Genomic DNA, 18425 nt, shown 5'->3' with positions numbered 1-18425 from the left:
AAAAAGGGAAACTAGGCGAGGTCTCTGGGAATTCTCTGTGATATCTTTGCAATGTCTCTGTGAGTCACAGTCATCCCAGAATAAAACGTCGTCATGCTCACTTGACAGGGTTTTGTTGTGTAGCCTTGACTGTCCTAGAACAAGCTCTGTAGACCAGGCTAGCCTCTAACTCATAGGGATCCACCTGCCCCTGCCTCCCGAGTGATGGGATTAAAGGCTGCTTTCTTAAAAAGTGAAATGCTATTGGGCACGATGGGAGGAAGTCCCAGCACTCGGAAGGAAGAGGCAGACCGATCTCTGTGATTTTGAGGCCAGCCTGGTCTACACAGCTAGTTCTAGGATAGCCCAAGACTACAGTGAGACCCTGCCAAAAAAGAAAAAAAAAGTGAAATATTCTCCCCTCGCCTCAGTCTTTGGGCAACCAGTAGCCAGTGTTGCGGTTTCTAACGTAATACAGGGGGATATTCAACTAACACTCAGTATATACTATGAACATCACATCACAGTGATTGTCAACTTGTCCCCCATGGAGGTTATAGCAATTCATCTCTCCCAACACCTGTGAGTAGCAGCAAGCTCAACCAGTCCTGAGACTGTGTCCCTCACAATCAGGTGGAGTCAGACTGTCAACTCTCAAAATGCTCTCAAGCAGAACCTTTCTAGAACACTGTCCCAAGTGGCAGGTCTGTCCCTAAGGAGGTAGCAGATGCCAACGAGAAGCCGGCTGAGGGGGCAAAGAGCAGCAAGGTCCTGAAGAAGCAGCGGTACAAGATTAACATTCCTGACATCAGGGGCCACTGTCCTTCCGAGCGGCAGAGCATTGTCTCGGATCCACAGCACACAAAGGGTCAAGCCGCACAGATCTGTGCCTAGGGGAAAGAACAGCACAGGTCAAAGCGTTCAGATTACGCCCAAGAAAATCCCTTTGCAGAGAGACGACAGCAAATCCCCCGTCGGCTGAAAGGACAACACTTTCTTCACCTCAGGGACCGCAGTGAATAAACCAGTTAAACATGGTTTGGATTTACCGAACATGAAAACAACGGGATTAAAGTATAATCTGGCGAGAAAGGAAAGGAAATGTACCAGAAAGCTAAGTAATGATGAGGCCACAGTGTTGCCCTCTGCCACATCTCAGACCAATCCTGAGAGCACTCCCCTCACTTCAGACTGTCAACACAAAAACATTCTCTAGAACGCTGTCGCCAGATGTTGGGTCTGTCCTTGGCGCGGTTCCACAGCTGGAGCCGCATCTGCATGCCTCCCTGCCAAACTGCCCGATGCACCCGCGTTAAGCCAGCGCCTGCTGCACGGCACAGGTGCAGGCTTGCGGGTCACCAAGACTAGGGTCTCACTTTCTACTGGTCACGTGACCTTGCTCTAAGTCAAATCTGTCCCAGCTCTTCTCTTGGCAGAAATGAGGTTTCTGAGTTCTGCTCTCTACACTACCCACCCGTGCTGGTACGCTGTCTACCTTTTCCGCGAGAACATTTAACTTGTTAACCAGTGACTTCTGATTGATAATCCTAGACACCTGTGATGTTCCTCTCTGGTTTTGACTGGTTTACCTCTCATTTTTTTCTTCCATTCAGACACTGCTTGTTCCTTCAGACATGCTGCACTGGTCCATACAAACAGGACAGGTCGTAATAGGAAAAATGTATGGCAACCTGGCCGGAGTTGGACTGTTCATTGTTTACAGTAGTTTTCTTTCTCTTACCTGCTGGGGCTTCACCTTCCTCTGGTGTCTTTGTTTCTGCCTCTCTATTTTAGGTTTCCTGTTACTCCTCAGAGAAGGGCTGTTGGTTGTAACCACTGTGCTTACACCAGAGGCCCGCTGGTGTGTGGAAGGTGCAGGGAAGAAGACACTATGTTTAGATCAGATCTCAGCTTTTACTGGGTTTCTGCCACACACAAATGTATCTCCAAGGTTCTGTCGGTTAGCTTGGTGGCCCTCATCCCTTCCTGGCTGCGGCATTTCCTATTTAGTTCTAACCCCGATGGCAGGAAGGAGGCTAATGGGGAAAGAGCGCCTGTCCCTACTGGGTAGAAGGCTCTGGTCTTACTTTGAAGACCAGGGAAAGAAAGGAGGTTCTGCCTGTTTTCTCATGATTATTCATGGTTTTATTTTCTCTACATCTTCGCTGCATCAGATACGGTGGCTTCCTGAAGGTCAGTCTGCAGACCTCGAGGCACCTCTGTACAGGTGTGACTTCCAGGGATTCCTTAGGCTCCTCATGTCAGTCTACACTAGCAAGCCGTCTGCATTTTCTTCTAAAACACAAGTACACAAACAAAAAATCCACACTATTTATTTGCGTGTGGCTGCAGCATGCATGCTGTGGTGCGTATGTGTGGGGATCAGAGGACAATCTGGGGGAAGTCAGTTCTCCCCTTCTCCCCTGAGTCCTAGGGGCTGAACTCACATAGTCGGGCTTGGCAGAAGCTCCCTAACCATGCTGAGCCATCTGATTCTGTTCTCAACCAGGTTCTAGCTCCTGCGACCCCTCCCAGCAATCTGACGGGAGCTGATTCTCTTAGGTGAACGACCCTAGGAGACCCGGGGGAGATAGTTTGCTCTGTAACCATAATTCTGAGGTGCTGTGGGATGGTCTGTATGTCAAATGTGTTGTTCTGATTGGTCAATAAATAAAACACTGATTGGCCAGTAGCCAGGCAGGAAGGATAGGCGGGACTAACAGAGAGGAGAATTGAGAAAACAGGAAGGGGGAGGGAGACTGCCAGCCACCACCATGACAAGCAGCATGTAAAGACGCCGGTAAGCCACGAGCCACGTGGCAAGGTATAGATTTATAGAAATGGGTTAATTTAAGATGTAAGAACAGTTAGCAGAAAGCCTGCCACGGCCATACAGTTTGTAAGCAATACAAGTCTCTGTGTTTACTTGGTTGGGTCTGAGCGGCTGTGTGACTGGCAGGTGAGAGAGATTTGTCCTGACTGTGGGCCAGGTAGGAAAATTCCAGCTACACTGAGGGGTCCAAGCAAGGGCTGATTTAGTCCAGCTTTTTGTTTTGGGGTTGTGTGTGTGTTGGGGATCACATCCAGGGTCTTGCACCTTAGGCAAGTACTCTACCACAGAGCCACCCCCCCACTCTCCCCACGTCTCCAGGTTCTGTTTGGAGGAGCGCCAACTTTCATGCTCCCCAGAAGCAGCACACTTGACTCTGCATGGCCACCCCTGCCCCTCCCACCTGAACCCCATGTCCCTTCTTGTCCTCATAGTTGCTGTTTACTCTCTGGCCACGAGGAGTTCTGACAGTGACCCAGGGCTGACCTCGCTGGCGGTTGACCTTGCTCGCCCACACTGCTGCAGCACTCGGGTGTCACTGAGTTTAGGGGACCATTCCCATGCACAGCACTCACTCTGACAGTGAAGGCAGCTCTAAACGCCCTTCTGGGATTGTGAAATCAGCTCCTAGCCTTCAGACCAAGGGCGGATGTTTTCTGAGTTCAGAATAGGAGAAACTTTACTCACGACATATCGATTAAAAATAATTTCTCAAGGTCTGATAGTACTTTTTCTTAATTTCCTGATTTTAAAGGTGAAGCTGGTCAAATTGGTTCAAATATGGCCATCATCATACGGTCTCTCCTCTCAGGGGAGTGCCCAACCTATTTGAGGATTTCCTGGGAAGTTTAAAAAGTCCCTTGACTCAGTCTTCCAGAATAATGTGGTTTACTGACTTGAAGCCAAATTCAAATCCAAACCCATGCATTCACGTCCTCATTCATCCTTAGCTCCTACGGTGCCTTTCCCACTGTGGCAGACCGAGGGCCTCTGGAAACCCAGCCTTTCACGCTGTCAATTCTGTGGAAAGCCACGGTCCTTGCCCACAGAACAGGTCACCATGTGGGGGCCCTTTGATGTAGACATCCTCGGGAGTCTGTCTTTTCATGTCAAGGAGAATGCTACCTCCATGGGATTCTGCACTCCCGGAGAGCACACTGGAAACACTGGAGGCCTACACTCTATCCTACACTTTCAAACTCCTTCCCAGACAGAACCCTTGGGTGTTGTACTAATCAATGCTAGCAAGCACTGAGTATGTAATCTTCAGGCCCCAGCACCCTAAATTATCTCTCCTTCCAAAAGGCCAGTGTATTTTCTCTGTACTGGCTCAGTGGCCTCGGAACTCGTCACAGGCTTCTTCGCTTCTGCCCCCACAGAGGAAGGACTTCAGAGTGGTCCATCACAACATGCCCTAGGTCACAAAACCACCAGGTCCTGGTGGCAAAACACCCAAGCAGGAAACCAAATGCCAACCACCCTTGCTACTCTAGATACCCGTAGCAAGTGGCTATGAGGCCAGTTACCAGGATGCAGTCCGAGGCTTCCCGGGTGCTAGGCCAGGACTCCACCAACTGAGCAAGGTCTCCAAGCCCAGAATTAGGTTAGCTACAGGGAAGCTTCTCCACATCCCGGAAGCTGCTGTTCCACAGAGTTCCACAGTTAATCCTGTTAACGATTTTTGTGTCCCCAGGACCAAAGTTCTGCAGAGAAATAACTTCAGGGCTAGAGGTGTCTCACTTGTGGCTTCAGGGGCCGTCAGTCTGCTGCGTTGGGGAAGCAGAGACCTCACGAGAGCACTGACCACTCACATGGCGGCTGTCCAGGTAACCCTCAAGAGCGAGCCCTGATGGACTTCACCAGCTAGGAATTCATTCTTGATGTCTCCACTGACCTCCCACCCAACCAAAAAACCCATAGCAACATCAACAGCTGGGAACAGATACTCAAAACGTAAGCCCATCGGGGACGCTTGAAACCACGGTCTCCCCAACAAGCCTACTTAGGAGTTACTAAAGGCCTTGCCGATACTGGCTGCAGCAGGCAGAAGTGGACACCAGGGCTTCCTGCGTAGGCAGGGCCTCAAGTTCCTTACAGTTACCCATCCAAAGCTTTGGAACCCACATACAGTGTGTTCTGTTAGGAAGGCTTGGGCCTTTAGGACTCTTCTCTGTGTGGTTAGAATTAACAGCACCCACACTTGTATTGTTGAGGTTCGAGGTATAGTTTTACTGCCGACTACAGCCTTAGCTAGAGGACAATGCTGGAAAGTTCCTCTTACATTAGGCAAAGAGGTTATTACTTGGAATAGACAACTTCGTGACCAATTTAAAACCTCTAATTTTTCTGGGAGCTGAAGAGATGGCTTAGCAGTTAAGAGAATGGACTGTTCTTCCAAAGGAATTGAGTTTGTTCCCAGGATCCCCATCAGGTGGCTCCAACTGTGTATAACTCCAGCCTAAGGCAGCTGATATACATCCTCCATGGGCACTGCACTTATATATACACACGCACGCACTCACTCTTAAAATAAAGGCCTTGAGCAAAACAAGCCCTTCTGACTTTTCAAAAGCATGCCTATCCTGACGAAATGAGCCTGGAAATAAGCAGGCAGTATGCCCCATCTTCAAGGACCACAATCAAGGGGATCCCAGTGAGTGGAAACGCCCGCGCTACTGTCTTCCTGGTGGGGAAGACTGTCCCGTGCATCACAGGTTTAGCTGCACAGACAACCTGTTAAGACTCCACCTCTCAGCTGTGACAAAAAGATAAATCCAGACAGTGCACAATGTCCCCACTGAGCGGGGAGGGGAGGTGAAAAACAGCATCCCTAGTTGAACAACTGCTTAAAAGAACTACCTAGCAGAGCCACCACGGTGTCCTTGAGACAGGGTCTTGCTATGTCGTCCTGGCTGGGCTGGCCTCTGCCTGAGTGTTGGGATTGACCATGTGCACCTCCATGCCTGGCTCCATTCTGAAATTTTCAACACAAATTTTGCCCGTGTGTTTAGGTGTGAACTGGGGCCAGAGGACAAATAGGTAGTAGTGGACTCTCCTTCTATACCATGTAGGTCCCAAGGATCAGACTCAGACCCCGGGCATGGCAGCAAGCACCTTTACCTGGTGAGTCATTGTGTTAGCCCCTTACTTCTGTTTTGTCTAGCAAAAGTAGATGTTATCACTCGGCTCACTGAAATCAAATTTGCACATTATTGTTCTGTGGTGTTCCTGTGTTAGAATCTGTGTATGGTTACACTGAACGTGTGTACAGAAATGTGGAGACCCAAAGTCAAAGCTGGGGTCCTCTTTGACGGCTCTCCAATAAATCCTAAACTTACTTCCTATGGGCTGGGATTACAGGCAGCGACGCGCCCCCCCCTCCCCCCAGGTCTCACATGGGTTCTCGGGATTTGAACGCTAGTCTTTATGCTTGGGTAACAAGCACTTGGCCCCCTGAGCCATCTTCCCAGTTGCCTTATCTTTGTTATCTCTTTAAAAGATCATTTATTTTTACTTTAAATCACGTGTCTCTTGATAGTTTAAGCACATGAGTGCAGCTGTCCTTGGAGGTCAGAAGAGGATGTTGGATCCCCGGAGCTGGAGTTCCAGGCAGTTGTGAGCTGTTAGATATGTGCACTGGGAACCGGATTAGGGTCCTTTGCAAGAGCAGCAAATGTTCTTAACCACAGAGCCGTCTCTCTACTCCCACAGTATACACTTTCCTTCTGTTATTGAAACGGTTTTGCTACGTAGCCCAGATTAAGTCCAGAACTCAATATACTCCTCCTTGCCTGTTTCTTGAATGCTGGGATTACAGGTGTTCATCACCATGCCTGGCTGCTTCATACCATCTTGTAGTGGTTCAAATAACTGGTTTTATGAAATTGTGAAATACTGTTTTGAGCAACAAGAGGCCTTTTACTGAAACTGTGACTTCATTGCATCTGCAGTCTGCTTGTGGTTATCCTGAGTTTGACCAAGACCTAAGCTTGCTTCTTCTCATATACTGTCTCAAGTTTGAATGTGCTGGCACATGCCTGTGATTCCAGCATTTGGGAGGTTGAGGTCAGTCTGGGCTACTCCCTTGTCTCCAGAGAGGATGCTCTGGGGTTGGAGGATGGCATTTCCTCTTCCAGGAACTTAACACCCAATCATAATGGGGTCCCAGACCACTTGATGTGCAGATGTGTAGACTAAACCTACATTCCAGTCGCTAAGGCTGGTCAGCACACTGCATGCAGCAGAAGTTGTACATTTTCTGGTCTTGTCATTTATGTAAGCCAGGCTGCTAAGGCAGTGCCCTCTCTCCTCAAAGGAGGAAGTGTGCCACTAGCACAAGCCAAATTACAGAGAGAGCATGCACCTGCCACTGAGTACACCCCTCCAAGTTCCAGCAGTCATTCAGATGCCGGGGAACAACTGCTGAGAAACAGGAGGCACGTACTGACTTATCGTAAAAGGCCTTTTAAAGAATGACTTGAGATTATAAAGCATTTCTCCAACACAGTCCTTCCCAACAAGGCAGTAAGCCTTCAGGAATGCTTTCTCAGTGCACCACTCTGCTGTTGTTTAAAGAAAATACCCCATTCAAAAGGTGGTGGCGTATTTGGTATCACCACCGCTTAAAGAGGAATGGAGTTACGGGAATGAGAAGTATATAATTAGTATATAATCCCTCTTAGTGAGCGAGGTAAGTACAAAGCCACAGGAGAACGGACAGGCTCTGCAGGCCATGCAATCAGTGCACACCAGAAATGCATTTCAACTTTTATTTGAAAACAACTTAAATTTTTAGACAAATGATTTTAGTATATAAATTTGATTTTGTTTTTATACAGAATATAAAGATTTCCCTCATTAATCTTCCATGTGAAGGGGATTACAGGCCCGAAGAAAGACACACTCTGCACACAAAGTACACCTCGCATGTGTGGCACTGGAGACAAATGGTTGTCGTGCTCCTGCACATAAATTAGGACCAAGTGGAGGCATCACACAGTAGGGGGAAATGTTCTAAGTCAATCGGGTTCAAGAAGAAACATGACACAGAAACTGCAAATAAGACCAAGTCAGCAACTTTAGTTAGGGACTCGGGTTCTAGGGGCTTGTGAGGCTACAGTGTGCACACGGACACGGCAGGGCAGAGCTAGTAGAGAGACTCAACGAGGGCGTTCCACTAAAGCAAATGAACTAAAGGAAATGAAAAAAGGAGCGTGTGAGTGTTAGTATACCCAGGGCATGTTAGACCAGTGTCTGTGCAGCATGCTAAGTTAGTTACAACTTCTTCATTGGTGGGGATGAATCGTTAATGGTCTCATTTCTGCCTCTTCTGTCCAAACTCAGGCATGTCTTATTTTAGATGGAGTATAGCTTTTATCTATTATTTCATCCTGTAAAAACATGTGAAGACAACGTTCATTCTGGGCCAGAGGATGACCAGCGACCCTGGGAATAAAAAATACAAACTTTTAGTCCACTGTTTATTAAAGATGATGTAGGAGGAGTCAAAACAAACACATTTTAAGGTTAGGAAATATGTACAATTTGTAAGTATTATTCCGAACTACCCATATAGCCATGCTATCAAATAATGGCCCTTTCCTTTGGTCCATAAAGTGATTCGGAAACATTTTAGAGATGGTGCAATGGGTAAAGGTGCCTTCGGTCAAGTCTGATGACCCGAGTTCAATCCCCAGAACCCCACATGGCGGAAGGGAAGACATGACTGCAAATTACCTTCTAACCTTCACACATGCCCCAAGGTGGGAACACACAAACACACAGGTAAATGTAACTAATAAAAATAACCTTAAAAACTTTGTAGTGTTTCTGGAACGTGTATCCAGTTAGCTTTTCAATTAGTTGGTATATATGCCTAAGAAATTTACATTTTATAGTTCACTGGACTTTAAGAATTTATTTTAAAGATACAGGATCCAAACCAGCATGTTAGGCCATGCCTGTAATCCCAGTACAGTGAAGGCTGAGCAAGGAGGCTCTGGGTTTGAGGCCAGAGTGGGCAAATATAAAGCAATAAAATAAAGCTGGGTAGAGTTCTGAATTAGAACTAGAGGAAGCTCAACAGGAAGAAACAAATGTGTAGGTGTCTGCTTTTCTCTCTTCTTCCCTTCCCACCTCTAAGCTTTCCTCTGTGACTGGGGGTCCAAGTTTAGCTTTGCCTTCTCAAAGAGTATGTTCACCGAAACTCTAACTGCAGGGGTGTGGTGGGGAACACCTGTCACCTCAGCATCTTGAGAGCGCAAGGCCAGCCTGGGCTACACAGTGAGACCTCAGGTACAGCCTGGGCTACACAGCGAAACCTGTGTGCTACAGCAGGTAACCTCTATTTACCACTCAGATACCCAATCATGAGTTAAACAGCGTGTGTGCTCACACAGCCACATCTGCGAAGAGCGGGCTAATCTGGGAGAACCAACACTGATACATAATCACAGTGGGCACACCTGCAGTCTCAGCTACTCAAAGGACGGCTGGAGGACTGCCACGGCCCAGGTCAGGGACAACACTGAGTAGTGCCTGAGCATTGGTCTGTCCATCTGTCTGTCTGTCTCACTCCCTTCCCTCCTTCATCCTTCTCCCTGCAGCCCCAGCTGGGTTTGACCTTACAACATTTCTGCTCAGCTTCCCAAGCGCTGGGTCACATCTCTTTAAAAGCCAGGCGGTGGTAGCCCACGCCTTTAGTCCCAGCACTTGGGAGGCAGAGGCAGGTAGATCTGAGTTCAAGGCCAGTCTGGTCTACAAGGTGTGTTCCAGGACAGCCAGGGATACAAAGAGAAACCTTGTCTTGAATAAAACAAAGACACAGCAACAACAAAACAACAACAAGGAAAGAATATTGGTTTAAGCTTATCAACAGTTACTAAAAGACAAACAATCCTACATTTTCCTACATTTTTTCAAAAGAAAACACTTTGCCATGAAAAAAATTTTTAATGGACATTTTTACATAAAACATGCTGATATTGTTACCTGCAATCAAACAAAATGATTGCAAATGTATTGTACATTTTATTACTCACAAGAGAACATACCTTAAATCAATCACGAGTAAAACTATTTTCTGAATGATGCAATTTTAAATGTAATTTGCATAAATTATCCAAGAACAACAAATATAAAACACAGGTCAACACAAAATCCCTCACTTCAGCCACTCAAGAGTGTCAGCATTTACCACATGGTGTTTAAATTGGTGTTAAACTTTCACGCCATTTAAATAGTACAAAAGTCAGGAAATGACCCAAAGGAAAGGCAGCATGGATTAACTCATGACAAGTCGCTGGGCTAAAGAGATACCCAAGTGGTGAAACAGTGAAGAGCACTGGCTGCTCTTGGAGAGGACCTGGGTTCAATCCCCAGTACGCATGGGGAGCAGACACACATGCAGACAAGACATCCAACACGCAAAATAAAATAATAAAAACAAAAAACACAAAAAACCCAGAAACTAACGACTATTAGTCACGAATGTCAAAGCATCGTTCTCCTCCTTCCCTGAGGAATGGCAAGTACTTACTTGTTTATAAACTGTTCCAGTCCCTGCTTCCTTTCCTCGATGAAATTGTCATCAAATATTCCATCGTCTCCTCTAAAAGGAAGCTGCCGCAAAAATGCTTTCCCAGGGAGTGGGGGAACTACCACCTAAAACAACACGCACAAAGTCAGTTCCTGATGGTGACAACCCAGGAGATGCTCAGTCGGAGTCAGTGGTAAGCCCATCCACCCGAGCAATCTGCCTCTGGACCCACACGGTGGAGAGAGAACCAGATCCCACATGTTGTTGGTTGACCTTCACACATACAGTGTGACATTCATGTGCCCACACACATTTACATGGATGGACACACATACACACTGAATAAACAAAATGTAATAAAAAGGAAAATTATGGGGTTGAAGATATCGGCGGTTAAGAGCACTGACTGCTCTTCCAGAGGACACGGGTCAAGTCCCAAGACCCACATGGCAGCTCACAACTGTCTATAACTCCAGTTCCAGGGGATCTGACACCCATGTCAAAACACCAACGCATATAAAATTAAAAAAAGAAGAACATTTATAAACCAATGGTGGTGATGCATGCATCCCAGCACTTGGAGGCAAAGGCAGGCAGATCTCAAGTGAGTTCCAGGCCAGCCAGGGCTACATAATGAGACCCTGCCCCACAACATGGAGACAAAGATGCCCTCACTATAGCACCATGACTCTCAAACTTGTTTAAATCCACAACTGAAAAGAAATACACAGAAGGCCGAGAACGCAGCTCAGTATCAGGTTCAGGTGGACACTTGGAGGAGACAGTTCTTCTCTTCCATCGTGTGAGTTTCTAGACTGAATCAGGTCATCTGCAAGTGCCTTTATCTGCCGAACCATCTCACTAGCATGACATCCAGTCATTTTCAAGTAGTATGAAAAGATTTAACTAGAATTCCTTTCTTCCCTTTTTTTTGAGACAGGGTCTCACGTAGCCTGGGATGGCCTCAAATTCATTATGTAGCTAAGGATGGCCTTCAGCTTTGGATCCTCCTGTGCTGGGATTGCCTGCATGTGCTGCCAATGCTAGGTCTGTGAGTGCTGGGAACCGAACTAACTCGGGCTCTGCGCACCCTAGACAAGCACTCTACGACAGAGCTACACATCGCAGCTCTTCTTATCAGTTCACAGCCAGGAGAAGTAGAGCACACCCATAATTTCAACACGCAGAGGCAGGAGGAAAAGACCTCAGGGTTATCTTCATTTACACAGTGAGCTTGAGGCCAGCCTGGGCGCCATGAGACCCTGTCTGGAACAAACAAATACTTCTTACATTAAAATCTGTGGATCCAAGAATACGTTTGTGCATGTGGGTAAAAGGGAGGATTTCTGGTGAGTATACTGTTGAAAGCTAAAGTATATCAAGACGAACGCTAGAGAATCAGGCCCTATTGACAAACACAGACACTGAATGTCACTCAGTTTCTAGCTCAGGCCTTACTGAAGAGCACAAATACAAAACAGAGCAACCCACACGCACTGCTCCTAGCAATGATGAGAGTAACATGTTCAGAGGCTGGACTCCCAAGAGCTTCAATAGTCCCTAAGTGCCAAGTAAAAGCCCACAGACAGACTGCAAAGCAGACATACAATAAGGAAGCTTGACTTTCGTTTTTTACACTTTAGACAGAAGGCTGTCATAAAAAGTCAACCCACTGAAACAGGCACAGGATCTCTGCAAACATTTCTCCAAAGAACATACACAAATAGCCAGTAAGGAAATGACAAGGTCAGCAGCAGTGTTAGCCACCAAATGAGAACCAAAAGCACAATAATATCACTCCACACGGCAACTCAGAACTGCCTGTAACTCCAGTTCCACAGGCTCTGACACCCTCACACAGACATACACGCAGGCAAAACACCAATGCAAGAGAAAGAAAAAGAAACCATTTTAAACATTCCAGTGTAGTACATGCTATGTTTGAAAAAATGCAGTCTATCAAAATACTTCTTCTTCATGGTTATTAAAATTTCCTTAAACGGTTCTATTTGTTTTATTTTTTTAACATATACATGTATGTTTTTTCTATTATTTTATCTTATTATTACTTTTAATGTACAAAGGTGCTTTGTCTGCATGTATGCCTGCAGACTAGAAGAGGGCATCAGATTGTGAGCTGCCGTGTTGGGTGCTGAGAATTGAACCCAGGACCTCTGTCTGGAAGAGCAGGCAGTGCTCTTAATCACCGAGCATTCTCTCCAACCCTGTATGTTTGTTTTTTGAGACAGGGGTTCTCTGTAGCCCTGGCTTCCTGGAACTTGCTAGCCTGAACTCAAGAGATCTACCTGCCTCTGTCTCCTGGAATTAAAGGTGTGGGCCATCATGCCTGGCTTTATGTTTTTTATTTCTGAATTGTTTTATACAGTTAGATCCTCTATCTGCAATTAACGGCAGTCACATATTGCATTCTTCAATACATACCCAGATGTTTCAAAGTCTTTTCTTTTACTAAATTCACTTACTCACTGGTGGGTATTATTACATGGTTTTGGTAATGGGAAGACTGGCATGCTTTGGTACAAGCTAAAAATGTACTCTTCCACTGAGATACACCCCTGGTCTCAATCATGCTATCTGTTTTATAAACTAAATCTGCTATAAAAACATAGGTTAAGCTAGGCATAGTGGCACACGCCTTTAATCTCTTTTGAGAGGCAGAGGCAGGTTTCTGAGTTCAAGGACAGTCTGGTCTACAGAGCAAGTTCCAGGACAGCCAGGGCTGCACAGAAAGACCGTCTTGAAAAAACCAAAACTAAAATCCCAAACAAAACAAATCAAAACCTCCACACCACAGGCTAGCCTTTAAACTACACTCTGCTGGTCTACAGTCACAGCCCTACAACAATACAGTATTTACAGCTTCTCAGGGGTGGGAGAACAAAGACCCTGGGAATGAATGAGTGTGTGGCCCCCAAAGTTTTAACTGCTACATCCTTAATATGTTCTTGGTATCTGGGAGCACAAACACATGCTCAATATAGCACGAAGCACTGTGGACTACTCTTGGGCTTCCGGACTCTAAAGCTCCCGTGGGAGTCTGCTTAGTGCATGCAGACCTCCAGTTGAGTCCTGCTGCAATGTTACGCTCCATGACTAAGTTAGGAGACAATGTACTCCTGCTGTAAGGCCAGGGCTCTACCTCTCCATCACCGCCACGTGTCTAACACAATGTGAGAGCCTTCAAAGGAACCTTAATTGACTCAGAGCTGCATCTGCAGCCCCCAGAACAGTCTTCAGATGTACACTGCACGCCAGACCCATCGCCTGCTCTGCTCCTACCTCCCTCTTCCAGTTTCAGGGTTCTCTTCATTTCCTGCCATTTTTATGTTACTGAGCTTCAGAAAGTAACAGGACCTTTCTCTACTTCAGTCAGCTCCTCTCTACTGCCCTTCTAGTAACAAAATAACCCCAGCTGTCCCTCAGGGAAGACAATTCTTAGCAACGGAGACAGACGATGGCGTCTTTCAAAGTAGAAACAGCGGTGCACGAGTGGGTCACGGTCACCGTTTAAGTCTAGTCCGGGCACGTGGCTCAGTTGTAGAGGGCTCCCCTCACAGAGGCATGCCCTGGCCCGACCCCCAACAGCCTGTGTAACTAGGTCTGGTGACATGTGGCTGGACTCCAGCATTCAGGAGGTAGACAGGAGATCAAAGGTCAGTGTCGTCCTCAGCTACACAGAGGCCCATTATAGGCTACATGAGACTCTGTTTCAAACACCAGTATCTGATCTGGGGGCTGGGGTGCAGCATGAGGACCGAGTTCAGATTTCTGCTATCCACATTAAACTCACGAGTGGCAGTGCCTACCACCCCAGAACTTGGGGATGGAAGAAGTGGATCTAGGCCGTTTGCTGGCCAGCCAGCCTAGCTGAAACATCAACCTGCACGTTCAGTGAGAGACCTTCCTCAAAAGCAAGGTGGAGAGTGATAGAGGAAGGTATTTAAAGTCGACCTCTGGCCTTCATGAGCACACACATGTGTATCAGCCCCTGATACCCATCAGCAAGCTTATCTGAAGAATGGATGTATCACACAGTAAGATCAACATTTTATGAAACTTCTACACACATGTGGGATAATAAAAATTTTGACTATGAGTCACACAAAACTGGAAAACATACTGACATTGAGGAAGAGGAAGGAAGGAACAGCAGGAAGGACTGAGAAGTGATTGCACTGTTGAGCACAGAAGGAAAAGAGCCGAGACAAAGAGGATGACCCCTGCTCTCTCTCTCCTCTCGGGACAGCGTGAGCTGGACCCAGTGACAGCCAGTCCTCTATTGGCTTTCACCCACTTTAAGATACATTCTGGAGATCTCAGGTTACACTGTAAGTAAAAGAATAGCTACATTTGAAAGAATGCTTACCTTGCTCTCTCTTTCCAGTTCACTTCGAAGCCATTCAAAGTCACTGTATCTCCTTCTAACAGTAGATTCCTTCAGCTTGAAGATAGGAAGGTTTGTCTGAAACCAAAACAGTCACTCCTAAGTTGAAGCACATTAAGGCATTTCCAAAAGGGCGGAAGATGTCTGCCCCATTGACAACATGGCAAACACAGTAACTTCATGGTTTCTGTAAAGTAATCAAGTACATCACCACTGAGCTGTCTCCAGTCCTCCTTCACAGTTCATTTTGAGACAGCTGTTCCCTAGGCTAAGCCTTGATTACCATGCACTGTGTAGTCCAGGTAGGCCATCCTCCTGCCCTGGCCAGGCACTACCCTTCTTCCTGCGGTGCCAGGAATGACCCAGAGCCCTGCATACTGGGCAGAGCTACATCTCCAGTCCAAAATTACAACCTTCCCTTTGGTTTCTCCTTTGAAATTTGTGTATCTTGAGTGTATGTGAGAGACTGTGTGAGTGTGTGAGGGAGAGTGGGCAGGTGGGGGTGGGGGTGTGCAGGTGTGTGCTGGGAGGTCCGAACACACATTCTGAGTTAGTTCTTTCCTCCTGCCTTGTTTTGAGGTGGGCCTCTTGTTTTAGCTACTAAGCTGTGTACTCCTGTATCCGGCCTGCCAGTTGTTAGAGACTCCTATGGCCCCTCCGCCATGCCCACCGCCATGTCACCCAGCTTCGTAGCATGGGTTCTGGGACTGAGTTCATGTCATCAGGCTTGCAGGGCAAGCACTTCTGTTTGCTGAACCATCTTCCTGAACCTTAAATATTACCCTTAACTGCTTTCTTTAAAAATGCCAAAAAAGGACAGGGAAAGTGTTGTGATTTCTTTAATTATCTAGTAGAAAATTAAGAGACAAACACTCGAACAAAAACAAACAAACAAACACCCCCTAACGTAAAAAGGCAACTAAGGGGGCTGGAGAGACGGCTCAGCAGTTAAGAGTAAGTACTACTCTTGCAGAGAACTCAAAGTTTAGATCCCTGCACCCATTCTGGGTGGCTCACAACCACCGGGAGTGGGACTCCAAGAGATCCAATATCTTCTTCTGGTCTCTGTGGGCACACACACACCCATATTCACACATCCTTAAAAAGGACGATTAAGGGTTGTAGCTCAGTGGTAGAATATGTTCACCTATGTGAGGCTAAAATTAAGTCACAGTAGGTAAACTACTCTTATAGAGCCAGATCTTTATAGGAAGAATGTAACTAGAGTTTTCCTGCCTGGCCCACAGTCAGGACAAATCTCTCTCACCCGCCAGTCCCACAGCCGCTCAGACCCAACCAAGTAAACACAGAAACTTATATTGCTTATAAAATGTATGGCCGTGCCAGGCTTCTTGCTAACCATTCTTTTTTTTTTTTTTTTTTTTTAAAGATTTATTTATTTATTATGTACACAGTGTTCTGCCTGTACACATGTATCCCTGCAGGTCAGAAGAAGGCGCCAGATCTCATTACAGATGGTTGTGAGCCTCCATGTGGTTGCTGAGAGTTGAACTCAGGACCTTTGGAAGAGCAAGCAGTGCTCTTAACCTCTGAGCCATCTCTCCAGCCCTTGCTAACCATTCTTATATCTTAAATTAATCCATTTCTATAAATCTATACCTTGCCACGTGGCTCATGGCTTACCGGCATCTTCACATGCTGCTTGTCATGGCAGCAGCTGGCAGTGTCTCCCTCCGCCTTCCTGTTCTCTCAATTCTCCTGTTAGTCCTGCCTATACTTCCTGTCTGGCTACTGGCCCATCAGTGTTTTATTTATTGACCAATCAGCAACACATCTGACATACAGACCATCCCACAGCAGAAGAGAGCATATTTAAGAACTGAGAACATAGCCGGTGTGTTGGCATACGCCTTTAATCTCAGCACTCAGGAGGCAAGGCAGGCGGATCTCTGTGAGTTCAAGGCCAGCTTGGTCTACACAGTAAGTTCCAGGACAGCCAGGGCTGCATGGAGAAGCTCTGTCTCAAAAAAAAAAAAAAAAACAACAAAAAGAACATGATGCCTAGCATGTTGAGGCTAGTCATAATGCAACACAGTTTTTGGACTGCAAAGGCTACTTGTTGCTATTTCTGCCAACTTTTTTTTTTTTTTTTGGCAGGGGGTGGGGGGTAGAGGGGTGGTTAGATGTGAAGGCCTCTCTATGTAGCCCTAGATATACTGGAACTTACTTGGCAGACTAGGCTGGTATTGACCTCACAGTTACCTGCTTGTCTGCCTCCCAAGAGCATAGGGATTAAAGGTGTGTGCTCATCCATCTTTTTTTTTCCTGGGTGACAAGAAGGTCACTGGCAGGTAAAAGTGCATTTTCTATCAAGCCCAAACTCAATCCCTGGAACTCACACGGCAGAGGTGAGAACTAACTACTGCAAGCCGTCCTCTGACTTTCACATGGGTACTGGGCATGTCCATGTGTGCACACACAAATAAATAAATGTTAAAAACAAACAAAAATCGGTTGGGGTGCAGTTCAGTGGAGGAGTGCTTAACTGGAAAACTGAGGCCCAGGTTCAAGCCCTAGCTGAGGAAAAAAAAAAAAAAAAAGCAAGCTACTAAAGCCATTAAAATGATTTATGGCCCAGCGGTGGTGGCACACGCCTTTAATCCCAGCACTCAGGAGGCAGAGCCAGGCGGATCTCCGTGAGTTCGAGGCCAGCCTGGTCTACAGAGCGAGATCTAGGACAGGCACCAAAACTACATGGAGAAACCCTGTCTCAAAAAACAAAAGATTTATGATAAAACAACATTAGCAGAAGAAAATGGATGTAAGAATTAAAATTCCTGTACTCAGGAACAAAGCAGGATGTCAAGTCAAGGTCAACCTGGGACCCACAGAGATGCCTGTCACAAAGTTTATAGAGTTCAGAAATGACTTAGTGTAACAAATGCCAAGTTCTATCAAAATCCCACTTACTCTCTTGGGTGAATTCTGTTAATTCAGTAATTGCACTTGGGGAACTGTAAACTGTTGAAAAAAAAATTAAGAGTCCCCTGGAGGAAAGACTTCCTGCTCGGTAGATCAAGGCATCATGCTGTAGCGTCCATCGCTAAGAAAGTGCTCATCTGCTAATCCTAATGCCACCAGTAAACAGCTGTCATTCAGCAATGAAAGGCTTTCTATCCAGGACCTTGAGCTCATTCTGTAGTGGTGTCAATTTTTTCCAAAGTGTATTAACCTCTAGTTGTATACCTTAGAGCATGGCGGCTTCTACACATGCTATTGGGCATAACAGTGTATACGTTTCAAGCATGAAACCAAATCTCACAGGAGGTTTAAAAGCACTTGAGTTTTCTTTCCCAGGTAACCACAACATTTGTTCATTGTATTAATGACTAGGAGCAAAATTGCACCTAACAAGACTCTTATTATACTAAAAGTCAAACTTGTATTTAGAGACGCTGGCTTGTTATACAGAGGAGCATTCTCATTCCTCAGAAGGAAAAAACTCAGGTCCCCTGGAGAGCAGGATGATAATTCCCAGAAAGAAAGCACTGGATTATGTCTCTCTAATTTCATCCATTGGCTTTTTAACCAGGTTCACCCTTCCGCATTAAAATATGAAGTCTTTGTAAGTGTCTAAAGACAGAAAGGTCTTTACAGACTGAGTGCTTTCTGCAGGTGAGATTTTACGTTCTGAATTCCCTCCTCTCAAATTA

The 18425-nt window shown here is 46.2% G+C and overlaps 1 protein-coding gene across 1 annotated transcript in view; it reads right to left on the bottom strand.

The window, feature by feature from the left end:
* Window positions 1-7564: 7564 nt before the first annotated feature.
* Window positions 7565-18425, bottom strand: part of Snx3 (sorting nexin 3) — a 40029-nt gene continuing 29168 nt past the window's right edge. Inside the window, exons 2-4 of the mRNA XM_052751536.1 lie at window positions 14734-14829; window positions 10347-10471; window positions 7565-8254 (exon numbers count right to left, since the gene is read on the bottom strand). Of these exons, the coding sequence (XP_052607496.1) occupies window positions 8149-8254; window positions 10347-10471; window positions 14734-14829 (327 nt within the window). The 3' untranslated portion in view covers window positions 7565-8148. The remainder of the gene's footprint in view (window positions 8255-10346; window positions 10472-14733; window positions 14830-18425) is intronic.

The sequence above is a fragment of the Peromyscus californicus genome, unplaced genomic scaffold (genome assembly GCF_007827085.1).
Source record: "Peromyscus californicus insignis strain IS unplaced genomic scaffold, ASM782708v3 Scaffold_22__1_contigs__length_63687245, whole genome shotgun sequence".
Classification (NCBI taxonomy): Eukaryota; Metazoa; Chordata; class Mammalia; order Rodentia; family Cricetidae; genus Peromyscus; species Peromyscus californicus.
This window is presented reverse-complemented; position numbering and strand designations above follow the sequence as displayed.